The sequence below is a fragment of the Panonychus citri genome, unplaced genomic scaffold (genome assembly GCF_014898815.1).
Source record: "Panonychus citri isolate SS breed McGregor unplaced genomic scaffold, ASM1489881v1 Contig00135, whole genome shotgun sequence".
In the NCBI taxonomy this organism is placed as follows: domain Eukaryota; kingdom Metazoa; phylum Arthropoda; class Arachnida; order Trombidiformes; family Tetranychidae; genus Panonychus; species Panonychus citri.
Window position 1 is genome coordinate 2,376,714 of NW_026515540.1, and position 23,465 is coordinate 2,400,178.

Below are 23,465 nucleotides of genomic sequence, written 5' to 3' on the forward strand. Positions count from 1 at the left end.
TTTCCTTTTGCCTCTTGTCCAATTGATTAAATTGATTCTTTTGTCCATTTTTACTTTAATTCATTTTTTTTATTATGATTTAGATTTAATTAACTATTAGTGATATTCTTTGTGATAATATTTATCTGTGATTCTAATGGGATATAAGTGTAAATGTTATTACATTTACTTTTAGATGTTGACATGTGCTTGATGTTTTTTTTAATGATGATCATCGATTGATTTGTAGTTTTATTAATTGATTGGTTTTTTTTGTTGTTATTTAAGTGGGAATATAATTTTTTTAATTTATTTTATTCGACCAATGAATAGTCAATCTATTACTGGTTTTGGTGGGATGGGTGATCGTGGGGATGATAAAAGAGCTCGAAGGAAATTTGCTGATCGATCACAACGAGTTAAAGTCTATGAGAAACAATCTGCCTTGGAACAGTTAATGTTGAAAAAATATTCTTCAATCAAATATTCTAATGCTGATTCATATTTTATCAATTATCGTGAAGATAAATTGAATGGAGAAGATAACGAGGATATACTTACAATTACTCAGAAAATGAAAGATCTTGAGGATCGATTTGAAAATGAGCTTTTAAATCGAGCGAGAAAAATTATCTCCACTAAACCACCGATTGTTATTCAACCTAGAAAACAGAAACTTCATAAACCTCATCATCATCATCACCATCATCATGCATGTTCAGATTCACCTTTTCCATCATCCTCATCATGTTCTTCTTCAACCTGTAGTTCAGATGAAGAAGACGAAGAAGATACCGCTTTTGAAGAATTGGAGAGAAAAAAACTTCACCCTTGGCGACTTCATGAGGAACTTTGGTTCAATGATCCCGGTGAAATGAACGATGGGCCACTTTGTCGATGCTCGGCCAAAGCTAAAAGATCAGGAATCCGCCATGGTATTTATCCGGAGGAGAAAATCGCTCATTGTATTCCCGAAACAAACAACGCTAATCACCTTTACCATTATCGATTGAATATAAGCCCATTGACAAATTATATTTCTAAATTTCCAACTACAATCGAACACAACAATGGCGAATATTTGTTCGAAGGTTTCTCAATTTTATCTCATTCTCCAATTCTCAACTATCCACCATGTAAACTGATTCGTTTTAACATTGAATATACTATAACTTTGGTGGAAGAAAAATTTCCTGACAATTTTTCCGTTCGAGGTATTGAGATGATAACTGAATATCTGTTCAAAGAAATATTGGAATTAGTTGATCTTAATTGGCATGCTGCGAATGCGACACCAACAGGTTTCGATGATTGTCCACAATTTCATCTATTTCCTCGATTCTCAAGACAGATTGAAGAAAATGGTAAAGAACTTTTATCTTTAAACATTATCATGAAATACCTTTTATCTCAAAGTGGTGAATTGATCAAAGAATCAGATTTAAAGAGAATACAATCAATGAATGACTCAGAGTGGCTCGAATTTGTTGACACCGTTCGAGGAATGATCGTTACTTATCCTGGTATGAAACCATGTTCACTTCGAGTCGATCAAATTGATAAAAACACTGTGACCACAAACGATGATCCAGATAAACCAGTTCAACCCAGTGAATTAAAACCAGACTCTGATGATGCGTTTCCAGTGATTGTACATTTCGGTATTCGACCTCCACAGTTAAGCTATGCCGGTAACCCGAAGTACCAAAAAGCCTGGAGAGATTATGTCAAATTCCGTCATTTACTTGCCAACAAGCCGAAAGTGAGTTACGTTGATAGACAAACATTGTTACAAAAAGAGGAGAAATTACAAGAGATGCGAACCAAAAATGACCTTAAACGCGATGTTACCGTTGTTATAAGTTCGAAGGGTTTCCACAAGACGGGAATCTATTGTGATGTAATCCAACACGCTCTCCTAATTCCAGTGGTAATTTGTCACCTTCGGTTCCATCAATCGTTGGCTCATTTAGAGAGATTCTAGATTATCCATTCAAGGATCGTTATCTTTTACAATTGGCCTTAACTCATCCCTCTTATCGTGAAAATTTTGGTACCAATCCGGATCACGCTAGAAATGCTCTAACAAACTGTGGTATCCGTCAACCTCATTATGGTGATCGTCGAGTCCACTTTATGAATACACGGAAAAGAGGAATCAACATGTTGATCAATATCATGTCTCGATTTGGTTGCCCAGAGGAAACAGCGTCAAACATTAATCACAATGAGAGACTTGAATTTCTTGGTGATGCTGTGGTCGAGTTTCTTTCCTCGATTCATTTGTACTTTATGTTTCCCGACCTGGAAGAAGGTGGTCTGGCCACTTATCGAGCGGCCATCGTTCAGAATCAACATCTTGCTGTTTTGGCCAAAAAGCTTCAATTAGAAAAGTATATGCTTTATGCTCACGGTTCCGATTTATGTCACGATATTGAACTTCGACATGCAATGGCCAATTGTTTCGAAGCTCTAATGGGCGCCCTATTTTTGGATGGTGCAATTAACGTAGCCGATCAAGTTTTTTCCAACACTTTGTTCAAAGATGAAGATTTGCTGTATGAAGTTTGGGTCAATTATCCGCCTCATCCAATTCAACAGCAAGAGCCCGGCGGTGATCGAATGTACTTGGCCACAGTTCCCCGTCTTCAGGAACTTCGAGAATTTGAAGAAATGATTGGGATTGAATTCACTCACATTCGCTTACTGGCTCGAGCTTTCACCCATCGATCAGTTGGTTTCAACAATTTAACTCTTGGTTCCAACCAACGGATGGAATTTCTTGGTGATACCGTTTTACAATTAGTGGCCTCCGAATATCTTTATAAATACTTCCCTGAACATCATGAAGGTCACTTGTCGCTTCTTCGTAGTTCCCTAGTAAATAACAAAACTCAAGCAGTTGTTTGTGACGATCTGGGAATGACTCGATACGCTGTTTTCAATTATGCCAAAGGTGAACTAAAGACCAAAGATCGCGCTGACCTTTTGGAAGCTTTTCTTGGTGCTCTTTATGTGGACAAAGGTCTTGAATATTGTCGACATTTCTGTGGAGTTTGTTTCTTCCCAAGGTTGGAAGATTTCATCATGAATCAAGACTGGAACGATCCTAAATCTAAATTACAACAATGTTGCCTTACATTACGGTCCATTGACGGCGGCGAACCCGATATTCCCATTTATAAGTAAGTCACGTAAAATTAATCAATCAAGATAATCAACTAATTAACTATTTACTTGTATCCTCAGAGTCATTGAAAGTTTGGGTCCAACCAATACGAGAGTTTATAAAGTTGCTGTTTACTTTAGGGACAAACGACTCGCTACTGGAAAAGGTCACAGTATCCAAGAAGCCGAAATGGACGCAGCATCAAACGCACTGGACAATGCAAAAGGTCAGTAGATTGTTAATCAAAAATCTTAATCGAAACACTAATTACCATTAATTTATTTTCTCCTCATTTAGGTTTATTCCCGCAGCTAAGTCATCAACGAAGAGTAATGGAAAGAAGCTTCAAAATTTAGACGATTCAATTACTCTAGTTGCCAACAATCAATTTTAATTTATATCATCAATCCTGGTCATCTAATTTTATTAATTTTTTTCTACAATTAACTTACCATGTTTAATATTCTGTCTATCTTGATAGAGAGGAAAAAAAATGAATGATTAAAAGTTAATTTTCTATTCGATTGAACAATTAACCGATTCAATCAAATTCGTGAAAATTGACAAACATTAAGGTCAAACATTAACAATTACAAAACAGTTATTATTATTTCCTACAGTTAAAGATCAATAAGGAATCCATTCATCATCAAATTGTCAACTTCTATTGTTAACAATTAAACTTGTCCATTTATTTTGACCATTGATCAATTTGTCCGAGAGAAAATACTAAATTCTAGTTTATGATTGTGATCATTAATTGTTGGTAATCTTTCCAATGATCATTAACACTCTTAGTACTATGGATCACCAAATATCTCGAAATGTTAAATTACCTCTACCATCGGGACTAATTGCGATCTTAATCCGCTCTAATCGACGAGTTTACAAGTTGATTATCTTTTTAATCTCAATCCTGTTAATTGTCAGTGGTTTAGCAAGACTCTATTTCTCTAACCGAAAAGTAACTTTATCAATCGACCGTCTTGACAGAATTTGGAATCGAATCTATGATATTTCCATCGGATTCTGTATATTGGTGCTTATATTTAATCGTAATTGCTACAATCAGTTCATCATCGAATTAGATGAACTTATCCCATCCCAATTTAAACCCTTGGTGGGTCAATATATTGTCCGTCGGCGTAAATACCTTCAACTTTGTACCCTGATCTCCGTTTTGTATGAACTTTTCTATATGTTTTCCGTTGAACCTTTTGTTAGCCTGTTAAGTAAAAAAATCGTCTCAAATCCAATGATCTTTCAATTGATTGGACTAACAATCTTACGATTGATCTACAGCGTTGCTTGGATTAATTACCATATTTTTTTAGCGGAAATTTGTGTCCATTTACAATCAATATTCATCGGGATTTTCGCTAATATTGAATCGATCGATAAACAGAATCGAAACCTTTTCGATCAAATAAGATTCGCTCGTTTAATCTACTTCGAAGCAGGAGAAATGGTCAAAAGGCTCGATTCCTATTTAATATTATCGATTCTCAGCTTTTACGTTTATACGATCGGTACTTGTCACTTAAATTTCCTCGGGCTATTTGATAATGAAACTCCACCGATACTTAATTGTATTTATTTCATCGGTGAAACTGTTTACCTCGTTACGATTACCTATCAACTCGTTTACGTTAATTGGCTCTCAGTTAAATCTTATACCAAAGTTTATTCACTTTCCTTTGGTTCACCATCATTGGAAGTAGTTAATGAGGTTAAATCATTTTCTTTAAAACGAAAATTTTCGACAACAATTAACTAACTAATCTGATTTACTTTTTTCCATTCTTAAAGGTTAATCTATTTCTCACAAGGATCTCAGGTCATGATATTGGATTCACTTTCTGTAAATTGTTTGTAATCACTTCTAAATTTGTCTCATCATTAGCGACAATTTCATTAACCATCGCACTCGCTGTTCCAAGTTTCCTTAATCATAATTGTATTAATAATTAACGAGCGAAAAAAAGTAACCGCAACAATTAAAACTCTGTAACTTTGATTTTCGATTTAATCATCGAAATTAATTTATTATCAGTTAATCATACGTTTAATCAGTTGAATATCAATAATAGTTTTTGTTTGTTTTTTTTTGATGATTTGCAGTTTGATCGCGTTTCTTTGGTGTTTACTGACGGAATTGATTAATTAGGCGTGAAATTAAGCACAATTAATTAATTTATATATCAAAAAGAAAAAGAAAAGGATAAGATAAAGTTAATTATGAACATTAAATTGTCAGCGATTATTACAATGAGAGAGAAACTTATTATCATTATTACATAAGTCGCTTAATTGTTGGTGTCTTAAGGTTTGTGTCTTAATTAATTGATCGACATGTTTCCTTAATCGTTAGAATCGTCATCGGTAATCACAATGATAATCAGGTAAAATAATAACCCACATAATAATAATAATCATATTCCAATAATAATAATAGTATTTTATATATATAGTAATTAGTTAATTGTATTAATAAATATGTCTCGATCCAGAAAAGGCATAAGTCAATGGTCCTGTTGTTGTTGTAATTGTTGTTGTTAATGGATGAGGTTGATTGCTATTACTATTATTATTATTATTACTGTTATTATTATTGTTTAAATTGTTATTAGTTGTATTGGACGTTGAATGGTTCCGATCTTGAATTGAATACAATTGAATAGACGATCCATTGTGAGCAAGATTGTGGTGATTTGTTAATGATGGATGGCTAAGTGTTAGAGCCATTGAGCTGCCCAAGTCAATAACATGATTATTATTACTATTATTGTGATTATTATTATTATTGTTGTTGTTGTTTCCACCACCGGTGTTACCACCATTACCACTGCCACCACCAATGCTTGAACTGTTACTTGAATTGTTACTATTTTGTCCATTGTTAATCATTAATTGGTTTATGTTTCCATGGTCGATTCGTAAATTTTTCATCGCCCCAGGGCTTGGGCAGGTAACTGGACTTGGAACATCTCGAGATTCACCTTCAGTGTCCGAATCTCGTAGTTTATCAGCTGCTTCAATGGACTTTTTATGCATCCCTGCGAAGTCAAAATGATGGGATTCGCTTGAGTCATATTGATGTTGTGAGCTTTTGCGATTCTGATCTGATGAGTGATAATAATAACAGAGGGAAGGAAGGAAGGATTGATTTCATTTGTATAAATGGTGACAATTTGAATCAAGAAAAATGAAAGAAACAGAGAAAGAGAGAGAGAGAGATAGTATGTGTAAGAGAAAGTGATTGTGTGTGTGTATTTGGAATGGTGAATGAATGTGTATTTGGTTGAATGTTTGTGCAAGGGAATTAAGCATTTGATGAACAAGCAATTGGCAGAATTATTCTGGTGAGAATACCCCATGCATCTAATTCATTGGAAGGCAGAAAAGTTTAACCCATGCACTCAAAAGGATTAGAAGAAAATAAGTAAATTCTCATGATGCAAATGACCATTGGGATTATCATGTTAACAAGTCAATGGACTAAACGCAAATTGTTCAGGTTAATCAATACAATTTTCCAGTGTAACAAATTAATCAATATCAACTATATGGTGTGCAGGGAGGTGGAGGATTAGTCATATTATCGGGTGGTTTTCTGTTGTTATTAATGTTATGGCTTTTTATTTTCTCTTGTTTTTGTTATTCTTGTGAATGATTTGGAGAAGTGATCAAAGTCTCGAATATATATTTTGATAATTTGAACAAAATAAGAGATTCAATCGCTTCTCATCAAACCAAAGACAACATTGAGTAAATTAGTAAATTGTTAGTAAGCAGTTAACGTTAGTTACTAATTGTTGACCCAAAGAAAAACCTTTTAAACCCTTTTTTCTTGATACACACCTAAAAGCCATGGGGCACATTGAGCATCGCCATCACGAGCCGACCTCAGAATACTGTCCGGTAAAGGCAACGAATGTCTGACCATTGCACCATAGAGTCCATACTCAGCCATAATTGTACTTTTTCCCCAACACTTTTCGGTTTTCCTCCATTTGGCTCGACGATTTTGAAACCAAACCTTGAGCGAAAAATTGAAAAGCAAATATTATTATCCAATCGACAAAGTAAAAGATTCCCAATCGATTCATTTAAAAATCATCTAAATTAACGACACAATTAAAATGCAATTCTCACAGAATTACAATATCATATATATGTTGCACCATGTTGACTATTTTATACCAGCGAGTGTCTTGTGTATGTGACTGTACATATATTAATCGTCTTAAATTACCTCGTATGTTCAACTAGTTATCATAACAATATGAATGATGATAAATTGTGATTCCCTTTAATCATTATCAACAAGAATACATAATAACAATGACATTTAATGATATACAATTACACAATCTTGACAAAGGTCAACATCAAGATACAATTTTCAATAGAAAGGTGAACTCATTGGTTAACGATAGCACAATTAATCAAAGCTCAATTTCAAACTAATCCAATGTCCAATTTATTGATCCACCAACTTATTATTATTATTATTATTATTGTCTCACCATGAAATGAAATGCAATAAAATGAAATAAACGTTATTATATTAATCCTAATCAAGACTCAGAGACATAAGAAATTAAATCCAACAATTTAAGACGAAAAATAAATGATATATTTAAAGAGTGAAAAAGTTAATAAAATATCAGAATATTTATCTCATTAAATGATTAAAATACCAAATTTCTCAGAACCGTAACCATGGAAACGGAAATCTACAGAATCCATTCCAAGTTCATACTTAACTCATATAAATGATTATCCAAAAGTTAACAATGTAAAATAATACAAACTAAATGTTATTGTCTAAAAGGTGAAAACCTTTGGTATTGAAAGGAAAGAAGTAAAAAAAAATAGTTATATTGATTTAATAGAATAAGAAGAAAAAAAAATTTTTATTCCAAGTAAAATGTTACACAGAATTATTATTATTATTATGATTATAGGATTGAAATAATTTGATTTGGTTGATTTTGAACATTTCCAATTCGTTATATGAACAAACAAACAAGACAAAAAAACTAATATTTTCTTCACTCCCATCGAGTTTAAAAATACATAAGATGACAATTGTTATTATGTCAAAGTAATAATAAAATCGACTCTATATATATATATGAATACCCTCTTCCAATGAGTATACATACTCAATGGACTTTTATCATTATTAACAAACAATTTAATTCAATCATATTGATATGATGTCTCAAATTAAATGGTCTTTTATATTTCTATCAATATATATTATGTATATTATTCACCTTCCATTGTTGAATACCCTTCTTATCATATTGTGAGTATGTGTCTAACTTTTGACTAGAGTAAAATGTGAATACAATAGTTTCCTGTTTCCTACTCAAAGAATAAAGGTAATCACTTAATTGTTGATAGTTGATTGTTGTTAATTTGTCAATCAGTCAAATCACAGTTTCACAATTAAAATACCCTTTTAATCATAGAATCATCATTATCATTATCGTTGATAACTTCCAAGGTAAATGTTTACTTTAAAATCATTTTTCATTCTCTCTCTCTCTCTCAGTTATCATTCATTGACAATCATTGTAACAATTGATAATTTGATTACAATTTCATTCTAGATTAAAGATAATTGTTTTTTCATTTTAGTTGGTCAGCAAAATGTTGATAATAATACTAATGGTCACTTTTTTGTATTCTTGTAGTGGACAACATCAAGTGGACAGTGTCAATAATGTTAACCTTTTGTTATCCTTTCAGTTTTTTTTGTTGACAATCGTTTATTGTTATAGTCAGGGTGTTTAAACACTTCACTTGTATTATCAACAATTAAATCAACAACAATCAACATTTTACATTAACGATTTTGAAAGAAAATTTTTTTCTTTCTCTCTCAAAATTGATACAATTTCCGTTTCCTTGTTTTGTTACGATTCCCTCAAGTTTGACCACAATTATTATTATTATTATTTTCATTGATTAGGAACAATTCATTAATTGTATCCAGAGTATTTGATTTACTCTGATTACAATTAATTATTATTATTACAAAGAAATCATTTTGTAATCTGATGAATTATTAATTGTTTATGGTTAAATTATATTCTCATCATAATTTTCATTAATATCATTTTCTTAGCTTGATTAACTTTCAACAATTAAACTTTAATAATGATATTTGATATTCACTATTTTTAAATTGTTACAACAATAATAAAGTAAAGGATTTATAATCAACCATTGATAATGATTAAGGATCCCCTTTGATTCACAATTTAATCGTAATTGTTAAAAATACCTTTACTCATATTTCCCTTTCAAGCATTTCCCTTAACTCTAATTTAATGAATGCATACCCACTTTATATGAATAAATATTAACCTTGGCTGATTTTTTAGCATTTCGAAAATATTTCCTTCAATAATAACAGAATCATCTTAATCATTTACAATATGAAACTTTTATATCAACATGAGAATTTGAATTCGCTCAAATATCAAACAACTAATAGAAAAAAAAACAATTTTCTTCCCAAAGTTAATGATGATAATTAGAAGAAGTTAATTAACAATTAATTACCTGTATTCTATCCTCAGGTAAATCAGTTTTAACCGATAACATTTCCCTTGCATATACATCAGGATAATGAGCATCTTTAAAGGCTTTTTCCAATTCCTCCAATTGATAACTTGTGAATATTGTTCTGGATGAGCTCAATTTCATGATGATGAACATGAAAGATTAGGATTATCCACCATGATAATAGAATCAGGTTGGAAAAAGATGAAGAGATAATTTATTTTTCAGGTTAGATGCTTTGATTAGGTAAGATTAACATAATTATCATCATTATTATCGAAATTGTCATCATATCCTATCATCCACTTTCTCTCTCTCTCTCTCTCTCTCTTTCTTTCTTCCTTCATTATTATCCCAATCCCGAAATCTATTATCATCCATATAGTAGACACACTTTCAACCTCCAAATCATCCAACTAATCCTTAATCTATTACAAGTGTCATTACAATGACACAATAGTAAAACCATATCTAATTTACTAATCCTGACACTAATCTTTGCCACTAATCACCTTATATAAATATACTTGAGCTTTTAATCACTTGCCCAGAGATGATTAACTTGAATCAATTCAATATACATAAAAGATTGAAACTGATTACTATCTAATTACTAGCATATTATCATAACAATTTCCGATTAACAAATCTTCATCTTAATCTTAATCTTCATCTTAATCTCAATCTCTCAAATGACAAATTTCCCCAATAATGAATGATGATATTGTTTTTTTTTATTATGGTCAATCGATATTAGGATATAATTGTTGTGTTAGATGATTAACTGTTCTTGGGTTAGTCAGATTAATTGATTAACTCTCACCTTTGATTAATCTCTCTTCCTCTCCTCTTATCCACCTCTAAACCACCTTGTTGGGTGTTGCTAATAAATATATAAGTAAATTAACATAGAGGAAAATAAAAAAATAGAAGAAAAAAAAATATAATATTTAAGTAATGGAACTAATTAAATGATTATAAACAATCAAAGGATAACAATTAATCATCACGCAACTAAATGAGATAAAATGATTATCGAGTATTTTAATTGTTTCTTTAATCAATTCGATAATTATTCAAATATCGAACATATTTAACTTACCTGTGTCTCCTTTTTTTCTTCTTCTTTTTTGTCGATGATCCTAAAGATGAACCTGAATTGTCAACATCATTTCCGTTTCCGCTTAATCGACTAAATTCTGACATAATTGAACCTAAATGGAAGAGAAAAGAATAATTTGATTAAAAAAGAAAATAAGAAAAACCTCAAAATCATAACATCCATTTTCATATTATCATATATTAAATAAATTATCTCACTTGATGATGATAATATTAATAACTTATTAGAGAGAAAGAATTTTAAAAATTCGAACAAAAAAAAGAGAGAGAGAGAATCGAATTTACCAAAATTCTATTAGCTCCTTTTCCCCCTGCTAATTCATAATTGACAATATTTGATAAATGAGAAAGAGATTAGCACTAGAATATTAGCTTGGAATATCAAATTGATCGCCAATCAGCATTGTCCATTATTAGATAATAGATGAGAAAATCACAAAGAGAAAAGAAGATAAAAAAAATGAAAGAGAAAAAAATTTGTTCTTCTCTTGGAACTTATCCCTATCTCCCCACACCCACACCCAATTCTCTCTCTCTCTTACTGATTATCATGAATCATCACATTCCATTTATCCTCATCCTCCATATTAACTCATCTATTGACTATCATGTTTGTTTATTATTATTAAATTAATATTATCATTGGAGGAGAAAATTTCAAGAATTCAATTCACCATTTGGAGCCTAATAAGAGGTTGAAAATTCTGGTTCCATGTTGATCATGTTGATCAAACAACATCAGGGTGATTCAAATTAGTTTGATAATCTGGTTTCTTCTGGTTGATTCTTGTTGACATTTCCCCTGATAATCATTCTGATGATAATAATAATATTTTCATCCTCTAATAATTTATTATTAGACTTGTTTATCTTTCACCATCACAACTGAATCAAGAATTTAATATCACCACCAACACTCAGAAACTCATGATGATTACGATTCTTACTTTTATTTCATATTAAATCTTACATATTTTTCTGTTCTCTTTTTTTTCCTTGACAGAATTAGTTTGATAAATTAAGTTAATTCGCAAAATTATTATGATTATCAGGTAGAATTACGAGTTAAAAGATTCCGTTCTGGGAATTCAATTAACACCCAAGAATTAACTGATTGTTTAGTTTTCTCATTTTCCTTTTCATTCACCAACATGAATGATGAAACAATTTCCTCAGGTATTTACAATGATCACAATTTACTGATTGATTATGAAAAAGAAAAGGTTAATTAATCTAATTATTCCAATTCAAACTAATCACTAATCGGATACTAATGATGATGATAAGATGAGATGAAGACAATTGAATGATAAGAAATGAAAAGAAAAACAAAAGTTCATAACAATTAAATGATCACTCAAATTGACAATCAACAACTACAACAACAGTCTCTTTTTTTTGTTACATCCACACACAACATGATTAAGTTGATTGTTGTTAACAATTAACTTAACTATTATCAGGCACCTGGTTTAAAATAATCATATGAATTGTTGATGAGCCTCTCTGACAGGTCTAACAATTGACATTGAATGAGTTATCATTAACTGTTGATTATTGATAAATGATAAATATTGATATAAATTGTGAAGGCGTTTGTTAGATATTTGAATCAACTCGTAGTCAGAAATCAATGATAATTATAATACATTTAATAGTGAACACGAATCAACTGATTATTTTGTACAATCAGTGAGCTTTAAAAGTGCTGAAGGCAAATGTATAATGATGAAGAGAGAGAGAGAGAGAGATGATAAGGATGATGAAAAGATTTTCTCTCAATTCTATTCTCAATTTTTGCTTCTTTTTACTTCGCGTCGATAATGTAAACAACTAGAACTTAGAACCCGCCGGTTCGAGGTGAGATTGTGACCTTTTTCTCATTTTGACATCAATGTCGTCAAATCGTTTTGACACATCGACTTACATCTAGTCCACAAATGGGACTATTATTGTATATCTATTATATTAGAGAATTGATAGAAAAAGGCAATTCGATTTCTATTGAGTCAAGTTACTTCCTCATTAACTCGAACTCTAAATTTCGAATAGAACTTTTTCTCTCTCTCTCTCTCTTCTTTTCATCTTCTCTCTTTGTTCAATATCACAAATGCCTTTTACACGCGTTAATATGATAACAATGACGATGATTATTCCAAGACCACCTTATATATACATTGATCTTCCTTCCTTATCGATCTTTTCAATCATTTCGACATTTTGACAAAGTTCCAAATTTTGTTCTAATAGATCAACACATTCATACTCAGTTAATTCACTCAATATCTAAATCCAATACAATAATTAACATCCATTGATTGTTGATTAACTTAATTCATCTATCAATTGATTGTATTGATTAATCATAAGTGATTAGAAACCAATTTACTTTTACTTTTCTTCACCATCATCACATTGATAGCATTTGATAAATTGACAATTAATTAACACAATCATTTGTCAGCGTCATTATTACTTTAATAATTAATTACTAATAACATTTATACATCAACAATTAGGTTAATTGTTTAATCAATTTGATAGAATGAAAAAGAAACACAAAATGTTCATTTTTATCAATCATCAAGTTAATTATTAGCGTTAGACACAAATTCATCATTATATTAATACATGAAGCGAGTGGGTTGGATTAAATTATTTAAAGAAAAAGATTGGACAATTAAATTTAATTATCTTGTTAAATTGTGGAACAATTTTCAGTCTATATAATCATGATGATAAAAAGAAAGAAAGAAAGTGTCATAATAACTTTGTCCAGGTACTAAAACTGGTTTAGTACCTGGTCCAAACCGCCTCATCTTCCCCTACAATTTTTCCCCTTCTCTCTCTCTTCCTTTTTCCTCTCCGCCATTTTGGCCAGTGGAGTTGGCACCTTTAAGGTGCTCGCTTCTTTTCAGTTTGAGTTAATCCATTGGTGATTCATTAATAATATTACATGTACCTTGTTAATTAAAATAATTAAATCTTGTCCTCGTGAATTAATCAAATAATTAATAATAACGTTTATAAGTGATGAAATTGACGAAATAAGTTCTGCTTTGATTCTTAGAAATCGGTGATTATCTGAGATATTACAAAATAATGGTGACCCTGTGACGTGATGAGTGTGTGTTGATATTAAGTTTATTGTAGTGCTTTTGATAGTTATTCGTAAAGTAAATTATCGTCAATTTGAACTTTTCATCAGTCTTTTTATCTTTTACTTTTCATTTGTTTTGTCTCATATTTAAATACAATGTCTTTCAACTATATCAGAGACTAAGACCAATTTCGTTTGTAGTAAGTATTGATAAAGTTTTTTTTTGAGATCTAAAGTTAATTATTACGTTTGCTATGGTCAGTTATATCAAGATTATCCCAATCAATTAAGTATGATTCAAATACAATAATCTTCTCTTTGTTTGAAATAAAAATATATCTAACTCGATTATTAAATTCAGGAATCTTGTTACGAGTTGAAAACTCGTTTCTTTGCTTTGTTTGGTGCACCTAATTGAGTTTATTTCATTCTTTCATTTTGAGAAACCAGTTTCACTAAATAACCTGTTTGAAAAAAAGAGCAAAATCTTACTTCTTTAATAGTTATAAAGATTCTTAAACATTCATAGTGACCTTCATATCAGACTGATAACTAGTTTAAACAATACTTTGAGTTAGTTAATGAATTATCACATCCTCGTAAAAAAAAACCTTTTCTACATTTGAGTATTTGCGATCGTTTCATCATTCTCTCTTCATTTGCTCTATTGGTGATTGAATTGTCGAAACAATTGAATAACTTAGTTATTAGTTACAATTTTACTTCGTTTGGCTAAGCATTAGATGAATTTGTTTGATATTTTAATTATTAATTAACAACTTTGTCATTTGATAAAATTCGATTCATCATTTGATTAAATTCGATTGATAATTTAGTTATTAATTATCATCTTCGTCCGTTGGTTTAAATTCGATTGATAATTTAGTTATTAATTATCATCTTCGTCATTCGGTGAATTTCGTCTCAAATTTGGTTAAAATTCGATTGATAATTTAGTTATTAATTATCATCTTCGTCATTCGGTGAATTTCGTCTCAAATTTGGTTAAAATTCGATTGATAATTTAGTTATTAATTATCATCTTCGTCAATTGGTGAATTTCGTCTCAAATTTGGTTGAAATTCGATTGATAATTTAGTTATTAATTATCATCTTCGTCCGTTGGTTTAAATTCGATTGATAATTTAGTTATTAATTATCATCTTCGTCAATTGGAAAATTTCAATTCAACGTTTGGTTAAATTTGTTTGATAATTTAGTTATTAATTATCATCTTTGTCAATTGGAAAATTTCAATTCAACATTTGGTTGTATTTGTTTGATAATTTCGTTATAAATTATCACTTTCGTCATTTGGTCAACTTCGTTTGAAAATTTGATTGGTAAACTAGTTATTGTTTATCACTGTCGTCATTTGGACAATTCCGTTTAAAATTTGATTGGTAAACTAGTTATTGTTTATCACCTTCGTCATTTGGTCAACTTCGTTTAAATTCGTGTGATAAATTAGTTATTGTTTATCATCGTCGTCAATTGGTTAATTTTGTTCAACATTTGGTTAATGTCGTTTGATAAACAGGTTATTGTTTATCATCTTTGTTAAACTCTATTGAGAAAATTGTATTTGTTTCTTCCTAATTGATTCGATTGTCCGTTGTTCCAGAATCTATGAAATTTTTGTCTTTTTGGTTAATTGAGTTAGCCGTTCATTTCAAGATTGCTGGTTCGTTTGTCTTGGATTTAATAGTCAATTTCGTTTTGAAAATTTATTATAACAGAAAATTTTGTATTTGATTCTTTCGATAATCTAGTAATTGATTATCATTTAGTTATAATTTGTTAGTTTAAATAATTTGTCGTTCAAGTAACTGATTCGATTGTCCGTTGTTCCAGAATCTGTGAAATTTTTGTCTTTTTGGTTAATTGAGTTAGCCGTTCATTTCAAGATTGCTGGTTTGCTTGTGTTGGATTTAATAGTCAGTCTACATTGAACAGAGATTCTTAAGTATGACGAGTCGATATTTTGATGATACTTTATTAAACAATATTAAAAACTTTGATGGAAATAATGCTGATATCTATGATTGGCTTGAAGATTTTGAACAAATAACTGAAGCCGCTGGCTTAAATAATATTGATAAATTAAGACGATTACCTGTTTATTTAATTGGTCCTGCTAAAGATTGGTATGCTGTTAGCATAAGAAGTAAACCTGTTGATCAACGACCAACTACTTTCAATGATTTGAAAGCTAAATTACTCGCAGCTTTCAAACAACCTTCGCTATACCAAGATGAATTACGCTCGAAAATTGAAAATAAAAAGCAACACGAAGGTCAAGATGTTATATCTTATTTCTTTGAAATGGTTGGCCTGTGTGCTAAACTTGACCCAAATATGGATTTCGATGATAAAATAAGATATATTAAAAATGGATTCCTCCCTGGTATTTTAAAGTATATTGCTGTGGTAAAGGTAAATTCAATGGATGAATTTAAGGATTATGCCGTAGAAGCTGAATATTATTATCTTAAAAACAAATTTAATCAATAATTAATCAACTCGGTGATTGGGTTTGGTGTTGGGTAATTTCATTTATTAACCTTTTGAATTTATTATTATACTGGAATTGAACAATCTAACTGCAACCTTTGATATGGAAAGTCTACTGAGTCGTTTGAATAATTCTGCTCGTAAAAGGGACTTTACGAGGATGGCGTCCGGATAATGTCATAATAACTTTGTCCAGGTACTAAAACTGGTTTAGTACCTGGTCCAAACCGCCTCATCTTCCCCTACAATTTTTCCCCTTCTCTCTCTCTTCCTTTTTCCTCTCCGCCATTTTGGCCAGTGGAGTTGGCACCTTTAAGGTGCTCGCTTCTTTTCAGTTTGAGTTAATCCATTGGTGATTCATTAATAATATTACATGTACCTTGTTAATTAAAATAATTAAATCTTGTCCTCGTGAATTAATCAAATAATTAATAATAACGTTTATAAGTGATGAAATTGACGAAATAAGTTCTGCTTTGATTCTTAGAAATCGGTGATTATCTGAGATATTACAAAAATTACATTAATTATTAGCGTTAGACACAAATTCATCATTATATTAATACATGAAGCGAGTGGGTTGGATTAAATTATTTAAAGAAAAAGATTGGACAATTAAATTTAATTATCTTGTTAAATTGTGGAACAATTTTCAGTCTATATAATCATGATGATAAAAAGAAAGAAAGAAAGAAAGAAAGAAAGAGAAGATAAATCAGAAAGATCGACAATCGATCCATCTTCATGTTCATCATTTTGGGTTCATCTTCAGAGACTTCATCATATGATGTAATTGTTTTTTTCTTCTTCTTCATCTTCTTCTGGTTATCATCAACTCCCAGAGTCGAATCACTTTTATCATCATCATTATTTTATCTTCCTCATCACTCCTACATTTATCATCCTCCTCCTTTTCATCCTCTACCTTCACCATCAGGTAACATGTTACAATGTTTTCACTCAGAACTTTTTTTCACTCATTGTTAATAATAAACTGAAACTGAAAAACAATCAACTAAACACTTGATAACACTTAATTAACCTCTAAGAAGGTTAATAGTTTAATTAAACACTAATTGCTTCACTAACAAACTAACATTCATTTTAATAGGTGAACCAAATTTACCGTTAATTATTAATTTAATCAGTTGATTAAAAGAAAACAAATAAAACTATGATAATGAAACTTTCTCAATGAATACAAGAAAATAATAAAAACAATACAATCATGATGATGATGATGATGATCATCATCATCATCTCCATCAGTATAGTAATCCAATTAAGCTTTAATTATCTTTAATTAATACAAGATGATGATTAAAAAAGCTTATTAATTAATTCAGTGATGAATGTGAACTTTTTTGATATGTAATCATTTCATGTTGACAATATTGTCAATTTAATCAACAACAACAATCAACTGACAAAACTAATAAACTATTAGTTTAGTTAATTATCATCACTATCCAATTAATCATTATAATCATGGTTGATTAAAAAAAAACTTTGTATTACATAATTTACTGTTATAATTTGGGTTTGATTGTGATAATATATATATATAAAATTAGCTTAATTGTTGGTTAAATTGTTTCTGGTTCCTGACAAAAATTTTCTGGTTTCAATTAGTTTCCTGTTCAGTTCAATTATATAGGAAATTGTGTTCATTTGATTCAGGAAATGATGATAATCAATAGGAAAACTCATTTGTAGCATGTTAATCAACATGAATTACAATTTACAAGGCTAATAATGAAACAAGAAATTTAATTCCAATGATAATCATCAAGGTTAATCATCACCATTTCTCAAGATGATGAAAATTGTTTCTTTACAATTAAAAGTTATCATCAATTATGGTAATCATTGAGTAACAATTATCATCACTATCAACACCAAACAACAATTACAACATTTTTTTTACCTGTTGATTGATTGATTATCAATTAATTGACAGGTTAAACGTTTATGGTTAATTGGTTAATGATGGTGGAGGGTGAGGAGGGTGGAAAAGGATCCCCGGTGTGAGAAAAAATTAAGAAGAAAAGTTGATTAAATTGATTCTATTCTTTCATCATCATTTCCTCATCTTCCCTTTCTCTTTCTTCCTGAATTCTAAGTCCTTTGGTCAAGTGGTCAATTATCTAATTGAGAAACAGGTAGAATAGAATTTTTTTTTCTTTCTTTTCCAGTAAAAAAAGGGGATACTTAAGATGACCAATGGTTTTACAATTCCAAGGTAAGATGATGATGATGATGATGGTCAGTGAATTGATGATAACATTAATTATGACAAATGTTGGATGCTAATGGTTGTGATATATTTAATCATATGGATCCTTTTATTTGCTTTGCTTCATCTTCAACTGATCATCTATCATCATTCAGAATCCATGAGTTCAGATTGAGAAAAGTGAGCATCGAAATATGAATTTTCCTCTATCTTCAAGTGGCTTCTTTCAAAAATCATCTTGTTCGTCATCATCATCATCCTCATCATCTCAAGAGTGTTACATCTTAGACGCGTGATTATCATCTTCATCATCTTCTTTTGTTGATAGTTACACAACTTTAATTTCATTCATTTAACTTTTCATCATCTCTCTTTGTTTGTTGATGATCATTTTTTTTTCTTCATTTGTTATCATCATCTATTCAATAGCTCAGCTGGGTAGTGAGTAACCATCCCTCCCTCTTGCTTGACAACTTTAAGCTCATTGAGAGGATACTTGATGATGATGATGATGATGATGAAGATGATGAAGCAATCAATTCACTCCTCATGCTTATATTATTATTAGTATTTACCTTTACCTTTTCTGGGTTTTCCTGATTCTTTGTAAATTACTATCAAATTGGATACTTGATGGTAATGATTCCCTGTAATTAATCAATCACAATCAGTTTAACAAATTAAGGTGCCAATTATCCACTTCTATTATTAGAAAAGGGGGTGAATTTGAATGAGCCACAAGAGCACCGTTGGGATACCAATGATTTAAAGGTAAGTTCATGATCAGAATAATTCATATTCTCTAACTAATAATACCTATTGAATTTTTATGATTAATATACATTAGAATAGTTAATAGAATCCACTTGACTTAATACCTTGTCACTTGACTTATTAGATTCAATTGTTGATGATAATTATGTAACAATTAACCAATTATCTTAATAGTTGTAGTAATAATTTAACGATTCAAGTTTCTACCAAGTTTGATGCAAGTGAATTACAAGTTAAATAAATTGAAATATAAACATGAAATTAATTGTGTTTTGATTAACCTTTTTTACATTATTTTGTTAATTAGATGGTTAATTGGGGATTCTTACCTGTGACACCATGATGATTAACGGCTGATGAAGCTGAAGCTGGGGAAAATGAGCCAGCTGATGCAGCGGCAACAGCGGCAACTGCTGCTGCGGTTGCGGTTGCAGTGGAAGAGGGTGAATGATGATGATGATTATGATGATGAAGATGCTGGGGTAGGTGGTGATGGTGATGATGATGAGGATGACCCTGTAATCCGGACATGAGGGCAGCTGCAGCAGCAGCGGTGGCCGATGAGGGCCGGTAAAGGTAAGCACCTAACATTGAGGCTGAGGTGAAGGCAGAGAAACATGATGTTGATGGTGATTGTTGATGATGAGATGAAACTGGAGGTAGTGATGGGGAGGTTTGTGGTTGGGTTTGAGGGTGAAGATGATGTTGGGGTGAGGGTGAAGTTAGATGATGATGATGATGTTGAGCATTACCATTAATAGGTGATGATGATGGATGAGCTTGACCACCACCACCACCAATAATTGTCTCCCTATTTATATTACCATTATTGTTGGTGTATCCATTTAATGAACTTTCATATAAACTATTTAAAGTACCGTTAGGTGATCGATGATGATGATGATAATCAGTTGGTGTTAATTGGGTTGAAGATGATACTGATGAGGGTGATATGGTTTCATGATTGTTTGTCTGTTGTTTACCACCGCCACTAATACTTGGCTCATGGTGATTCCAGTTAATTGTTGTTACCGTTGTTGGTGTTACTGTGGCTGTTGATGATTGGGAATTGGGTGAACCATCAACATCACAGTTATTATTATTATTATGATTATTTACTCTGACACTTTGTCCAGAATCAGTTGATTGTTGATTATTTAAAGATGAAGATGATGATTCATCTAAGCCTAATATCTGTTGAATATTGAAATGTGATCGACCAGTAATTGTTGGTAATGAACTTGGTGTTACCATGACTTTGGTAGACATGTGGAAATGATGAACAATCAACTAAACCAATCAATAGATTATAAATATGATGATGATAATGATGATAATTAATAATTAGATTGATTTGTTTTCTTTTGTTTTTCTCAAGGAAAATCAACAAAAAAAACTGTGAACGGAATCAAATTGTCAACAAATCATCATGTTATTTGATTTGTTGATCAACAATCACCATGAAATAAATCACTGAGAGAAAATCGTATCGATGATTAAATTAATTAATCCAATGATTTAAAAAACAGAGAAAAAAATTTTCTTCACAAAATTAACAATTAATTCTGATTATGAGTATTGATTTATTATCTCATGACAATGTTGATTGTTGGTAAATTGTTAGTTGATTTGATTTAACTTTAACTTTCTCTATCTCTTATAAACTGAATTAAACAATTTCCAAAGATGAAGATGAAGATAAAGAGGATGAGGAAGATGAGGAAAAAAAAATTCGTTCGTTAATAACATTATAGTTCCGCCTTCGACTCCACCCAAACATTTAGTTCTAACCAATAAGAGTAACAATTTACTCTCGAAAAGGAGGAGTTAGAACTTTTTTCTTCTCTTTTGTTGTTTATTATCATTTTGTTCAGTTTATTGCAATTTAATCACAATTAAAGTATTTACTTCACAATAATGATTGTAATTAGTGAATTAACTGATTAACTAATTTTCCTCTTACACATACAAAGAAAAAGGTAACAAACTATTTTTTCAATCTTTGTCTTTTTCGCGCGTTTTTTTTTTAATTCACTTTGTTTCTTTGATGATTCATTTAATCAAGGAAACAACAAAATTAACTGTAACTAAACTAATATTTAATTACCTTTATTAATTAATTAATCAACAATAATGGTAATCATAATAATTACATAGAGTTAAGGTGGAAAAGGCAAACTAATTACTCCTCCCTGTTGAGTAATAAAACTAATTGTTGTTGTTTTCATTTTTCTAATTATTCTGATAGTTGATTAGAGTAACAATTTAATCTGGTTACAATTTATTTATAATTTTCTTTAATTAATTTGATTGTCATCAAATTTTGAGTATTGATATTTGATTTAATTAAAATTTATATGAGCAAAAGATTATTGCTAATTGTTGAATATGATTAATCTTGTTTGTGTCTTAATTACTTTGACAATTGAGACAATTGTGATCAATCAATTGAATTAACTGATTGAATTCAAGGTTCATTTTGACAATTGATTTTTTTTCGTCTACTCTTTTATTTTTAATCTATATGATTTTTTAATAGGTAAGGTATTGATTAAGATGATGAGGATGAAAATAATAATGATGATAATGATGATGATGACGACGATGATGATGATGATGATAACAATACAAAGTTAATAAGGCTACTTTTAATAAGGTTTTTGTGATAACGTGACAATTTGTGAATCAATTTGTCACGTTCCTTGATTTAGTCCAATTAAAATTGTATCTGTTCAGGGGAGTAAGAGGATGAAGATGATGATGAAGATGAGGATGAGGATGAAAATGATGAGAAAAATTTTACTCAAAGGTGAAGGTGGGTGGTAACAGAAGGGAGCATTGGAAATAATTTGAAATAACAGTTGGTAGGTAAGGGGATGAAGATGATATTATTATCATCTTCAAGCCCAGAAGCCATAACTCAAAGTATGAAGATAAAGATGAAGATGAAGAAGATGATGAATATATGAGAAAGGTGAATGACAAGTAAATTAAGTTGTTTACTTATCATCATCATCATTTTTTTTTACAATACAGATATTATGTCAGTTTATTTATCTTCATCTCTATCATCATCATAATCATCATTCATTGATTGGAGTTTCAAATACTCACTCTACCAGCAAATCTAATCTTCCACCTCTCTTTGATGCTTGTTTTAATCTTCATCACTTTGGTCATGATGATGATGATGATGATGATGATGGAGAAACATATAGTTAACTCAGCATCAGTTCATTATCATTCGGGAGAAAGAGGGAAAAAGAAAGAGACACACTTTGACCTCACCCCACACAAAGATAGACACAACAACAACCACGCACCTAACACACTCACACTCTCATTCACACCCAATTAATATACAAAATTAAAAAGAACCAAATGAGAGAGATAGAAAGAGAGAGAGAAGATGAAACGATGAACACATAATTACTTCCCATTATGATAAACACTCATTCCCTCCCCATCCTCATCATCACCCTTCCTCATCTTCCTCATCTTCCTCATCATCACATTCACCATATAGTGTCACCTTAATGTAGAACCATTTCCCTTAAGGGTTTCCCACTCACTTTTTTTGTTCATCATCAGTTTGATTTTTTCACCTTATCCCTCTCATGAATTATCAAATAGTTGCACTAATAATAATAATAGAAAATGTGTCAAAATTAATTAGTCAATTATAATCAATTATCATTATTACAATTTGCAATTACTATTATTTGCACTAAATGCACTTTTATCATCATTACCATTTGCAGTCTCTCAACTTTTTTTTGTTACATCCATCATCATAATCATCCTCATCATCCTCATCCTCGCAATCAATGCCTCTTGTTTACCCTTTTCAATTTCCACCTCCACCTTAACTAATATCACCACCATCAGTACCACCTCATCATCATCATCATCATCTTACCTTTTCAACAACAACAAAAATCTGAACAGTTTGTCAATAACAATAATCAACTCAAGCCACTTACAATTGT

General features: G+C 30.7%; 3 protein-coding genes across 7 annotated transcripts; 2 read left to right on the forward strand and 1 right to left on the reverse strand.

Moving 5' to 3' along the window:
* The first annotated feature begins 17 nt into the window (after nt 1-17).
* Nucleotides 18-3,680, forward strand: LOC128392019 (ribonuclease 3-like). Its single transcript, XM_053351989.1, is given in 4 exon segments — nt 18-1,949; nt 1,952-3,164; nt 3,229-3,374; nt 3,446-3,680. Coding segments are annotated over 4 exon segments (3,063 nt in total). The 5' UTR covers nt 18-304; the 3' UTR covers nt 3,505-3,680.
* Nucleotides 3,681-3,926: 246 nt separating this feature from the next.
* Nucleotides 3,927-5,249, forward strand: LOC128392023 (uncharacterized). Its single transcript, XM_053351998.1, has 2 exons — nt 3,927-4,877; nt 4,958-5,249. Exons 1-2 carry the CDS (start codon nt 3,927-3,929, stop codon nt 5,117-5,119), a joined length of 1,113 nt encoding a protein of 370 aa, XP_053207973.1. The 3' UTR covers nt 5,120-5,249.
* LOC128392021 (homeobox protein 2-like) lies at nt 5,157-21,132 on the reverse strand. Of its 5 annotated transcripts, none has more exons than XM_053351994.1 (6): nt 19,806-21,132; nt 10,833-10,944; nt 10,554-10,613; nt 9,731-9,863; nt 7,010-7,187; nt 5,157-6,204 (listed from the first exon to the last, which is right to left on the reverse strand). In XM_053351994.1, the coding sequence occupies exons 1-6, from the start codon at nt 20,743-20,745 to the stop codon at nt 5,636-5,638; spliced, it is 1,992 nt and encodes a 663-aa protein (XP_053207969.1). In that variant the 5' UTR covers nt 20,746-21,132; the 3' UTR covers nt 5,157-5,635. The 5 variants fall into 5 exon arrangements, with proteins under 5 accessions (XP_053207969.1, XP_053207967.1, XP_053207966.1 ...); XM_053351992.1 differs by having other exon boundaries at nt 5,157-6,270; nt 9,731-9,854; nt 19,806-21,131; XM_053351991.1 differs by having other exon boundaries at nt 5,157-6,270; nt 19,806-21,131.
* Nucleotides 21,133-23,465: the final 2,333 nt, after the last annotated feature.

Excerpts from the sequence above, each read along its gene's own strand:
- LOC128392021 (XM_053351991.1), bottom strand. The coding sequence starts at position 20,745 with ATGTCTACCAAAGTCATGGTAACACCAAGTTCATTACCAACAATTACT. Across the intron at positions 9,864-10,553 it reads GGAAGAGAGATTAATCAAAG|CTCATCCAGAACAATATTCA; the intron begins GTGAGAGTTAAT and ends CATGAAATTGAG. Across the intron at positions 7,188-9,730 it reads TACCTGAGGATAGAATACAG|GTTTGGTTTCAAAATCGTCG; the intron begins GTAATTAATTGT and ends TTTTCGCTCAAG.
- LOC128392023 (XM_053351998.1), top strand. The coding sequence starts at position 3,927 with ATGATCATTAACACTCTTAGTACTATGGATCACCAAATATCTCGAAAT. Across the intron at positions 4,878-4,957 it reads CATTGGAAGTAGTTAATGAG|GTTAATCTATTTCTCACAAG; the intron begins GTTAAATCATTT and ends CCATTCTTAAAG.